This window comes from Octopus bimaculoides, chromosome 4, assembly GCF_001194135.2.
Source record: "Octopus bimaculoides isolate UCB-OBI-ISO-001 chromosome 4, ASM119413v2, whole genome shotgun sequence".
Classification (NCBI taxonomy): Eukaryota; Metazoa; Mollusca; class Cephalopoda; order Octopoda; family Octopodidae; genus Octopus; species Octopus bimaculoides.
Genome location: NC_068984.1, coordinates 50,726,264 through 50,729,860, shown reverse-complemented (window position 1 = coordinate 50,729,860; position 3,597 = coordinate 50,726,264). Strand labels below are relative to the sequence as shown.

Here is a 3,597-nt window from a genome sequence, read left to right as displayed (position 1 = left end):
CATATGTCCAAAAACAGAAAAAAAAAATTACGACTTTTAGCATACTACATAATTTTCGCCTCTATTCTATAGGAATGCCTAATATATTTATATATAAGCGTGCGTGTGTGTCTATCTATCTATCTATATGCGTGTGCATGTGTATATATATGCGTGTGCGTATATATATATATATATATATATATATGTGGCGGAGGTAACATGCGTACACCGCACGTTTTCGGCCACACACATATATAAATAAATATATGTATGTATATATATATGCACACACGTGTGTTTATCATAGACTCTTTTGTCGGTTTCGACAAAAATGAGTATTCCTATAGTTCAAACAACAGAACCACATTCTTAATTACTTATACAGGGTATCTGAATATTCTACAGGTGCGAGTAAACTTTAACGTAATCGACAAGCAAAATTAATGTGACACTGCTACAATACTGAGCCCTCGAAACACTCGCTCAATTCATCAGGTGAACTTTCAGTTTCCTTGGGGCACACCTATTCCATGACTGGAAAAACTCATTCTAGACCTCTTGTTTATATACCAAACGAACTAAACAATAATGGATAAGAGTTGACTTACCTATACTGGCGTGTATGCTCCTTACTGTATTACCAAAGGTTTCCTTTTGAAGTAGACCATCCCTGTATCGCTCGTACAACTCCATCATATAGCGAGGAGGCCTTGTCAGTTCTTGTGAGTCCGTTAAGTAACGACTGTTCCTGTCATACTTCACCGAGAACGACGATGAAGACGACGACGACGAAGATGAGGACGACGAGGAGGAAGAAGATGAAGAAGATGACGACACTGGCAGCGACAACGATGACAGCGGTGGGCCTTTGTAGCGATGTCTGGGACCCAGAAGAATCTTCATCGACTCTTTCAGCATAGCAGTGTGAAGGTCGGCGTGGTGGGCATAAAAGTTGCGCTCCGACGAAAAATCTTCCACGTCGTTGCTGTTGTTGTTCTTGTTACTGTTGTTGTCGTTGTCATTGTTATCGTCAATGTCGCTATTATTGTCATCGTTAATGTTTTCCATGTCGTCGTCGTCGTCGTTGCTGTTGTCATCGTGAAGATGTTGATGCTGCTGATGCTGCTGGTTATGATTATGTTTATGCTGTTGATGAGGATGATGGTGTGGGTGATGGATCCGACAAAGTCCACCTTTAATTAATAGCGACCAGCTGGTCAGTAAGACCAAAGTGACGAAAGGAGCCCACAGCTGTGAGTTCGTGGTCCTCATTGTTGAAGTATGCGCGTCCTTGTGGTAGAAACAACAAAATCCGAGGGCGCGCAGTATATTTGTGTGTATGTGTGTGTGTGTGTGTGTGTGAGTGTAAATATATTAGTAATATAATATATATTATATTTGTCTATATGTGTATATTTTTCTGCATGCGTATGTTTGCAGATATGTATATAAATACAACTGCGTGTTTACTTGTATATGCGTGAATATGTATGAATGAATTTATTTATATGTTACACATTACACAAGTAAGAACAAGTTAATCTTTTCATGGAATCCACGGCTCCATAGGACCGGTAGTTAACTTGGATTGTTGCAGTGATGGAGTGGAGGATGGCAAAGGAAGCTGCTCCTGGAGAACATACATATACATACATGTGAATGTGTGTGTGTGTATATATATGTATATATAGACGCACGCGAGCAGACACAGTGCGACACACACGCACGCACCTGCTTTAGCACAGAGACTTAACTGAATGAAGTGACGATCGTTGACTGATAGTGGTGGTGGTGGCAGAGCTGGCGACTGTGAAAGTGGCGGTGGAGTTGTGAGGAAGAAAAAAAAAGGTAAGCGAGAGAGAGAGGGAAGGAAGGAAGAAAAAAGGGGTTGAAAGGTGGGTGTAATAGAAACTTTTAAAGCCTGTCGCTGTTGTTGTTGGACAATGGTGGTGATGCTGTTATTGTTGTTGACTTTCAGTTGTTGTTACTATTGCTGATGTTTGCTGTTTGATTGATGTGTGTTGACTGACAAGTCGTTTTGAATGTTTCCAATGTGATGACGACAGTAGCAGCAGCAGGTGCCGAGGTAGCAGTGGCAGTAAGAGTAGTCGTGGTAGTAGTGGTAGTAGTAGTAGTAGTAGTAGTAGTAGCAGCTTGTGCTGAAGTTGTTTAGGCCCCACCCCAAGAAAGCACCGATCGAGAAAGAAAAACCACGATGAAAAACATTCCAACCGTGAACATCCCGTCTTTTATTTCTTAGACGTAATTTTCCCGGCTGGATTACATTGCCCAAAACGTGTCCTTTTTTTTTTCTAAGACAGCACTGTGTTTTACAGAGATTTGATTACCACTTCTAGCAGGCTGACCGACCACGTATAGGCTCTCCTCGTTGCCTGGTATTGGCGATGGTGACGCTAATTGTTGCTGTTGTTGTATAACACCAGGTCAACCCTGATCGAGCCTATTTATTACCGAAGCCAGGATCACATTACCTAATGTATCCTTTTTCGAAGGCTGCTGTTTCTAGCGGATTGGGTGAGCACGCAGAGGTGTGTATGACAGTGGTAATAGTGCGTGAATGGGGGCGTGTAGTAGTAGTAGTATTAGTCTGATGTTGATATTGTACCGGGTCCTTAAGGCGGCGAGCTTGCAGAAACATTAGCACGCCGGGCGAAATACTTAGCGGTACTTCGTCTGTCATTACGTTCTGAGTTCAAATTCCGCTGAGGTCGACTCTACCTTTCATTTTTTTCGGGATCGATAAATTAAGTACAAGTTGCGTACTGAGGTCGATCTGATTGACTAGCGCCCTCCCCCAAAATTTCGGGCCTTGTGCCTAGAGTAGAAAAAGATATTGTGCCGGGTCCCTTCACACTGGTTTGGCGGTGAGCTGGCAGAATTGTTAGTACGCCGGGCGAAATGCTTAGCTGCACTTCGTCCATCTTTATGGTCTGAGTTCAAATTCCGTCGAGGTCGACTTTGCCTTTCATCCTTTCGGAGTCGATAAATTAAGTGCCAGTCAAGTATTGGGTCGAGGCGATCGACTATTCCCCTCTCCACAAATCCCAAGCCTATAGTAGAAAAGATTATTATTATTATTATTAATATGTAAACCCCCACACTTTATGTCTGCCTCTGTATTGTTCCTCTTGTCCTTGTGGCAAATAAATTAAATCATTATTATTATTATTATTATTTATTTATGTTTTGTACGTTATTATTACAGTTAATAGAATAAGTAACCTACTTGTGGTGGTTGTAGTAGACGGCAGAATCGGTAGCGCGTCAGCGAAATACCTTTCTGTATGTAGTGCAATAAGTTTCGCCGACGTTTCTTTCACCTTCATCCTTTTGTACGTTGATAAAAATCAGTACCGGCAGACTTATTACTTTTGATGGGTATGTCGGGCATAGGGGGTATTATTAATCTTAGAGTAGGGGGAGGACATATCTTTTTCTTTTACTTGTTTCAGTCATTAGATTAGACTGCGGCCATTCTAGGGCATCTCCTTGAAGAATTTTTAGTCGAATGAATCGACCTCAGTATTTTTTTAAAGCCTGGTACTTATTCTACCGAGATCTTTTACCGAACAACTAAGTTATGGGGGACATAAA

General features: G+C 41.6%; 1 protein-coding gene across 1 annotated transcript in view; it reads right to left on the bottom strand.

The window, feature by feature from the left end:
• LOC106870191 (uncharacterized) overlaps positions 1-2,050 on the bottom strand; it is a 405,419-nt gene extending 403,369 nt beyond the window's left edge. Inside the window, exon 1 of the mRNA XM_052967050.1 lies at positions 591-2,050. Coding sequence (XP_052823010.1) covers positions 591-1,254 — 664 coding nt within the window. The 5' untranslated portion in view covers positions 1,255-2,050. The remainder of the gene's footprint in view (positions 1-590) is intronic.
• Between the last annotated feature and the right edge of the window lie 1,547 nt (positions 2,051-3,597).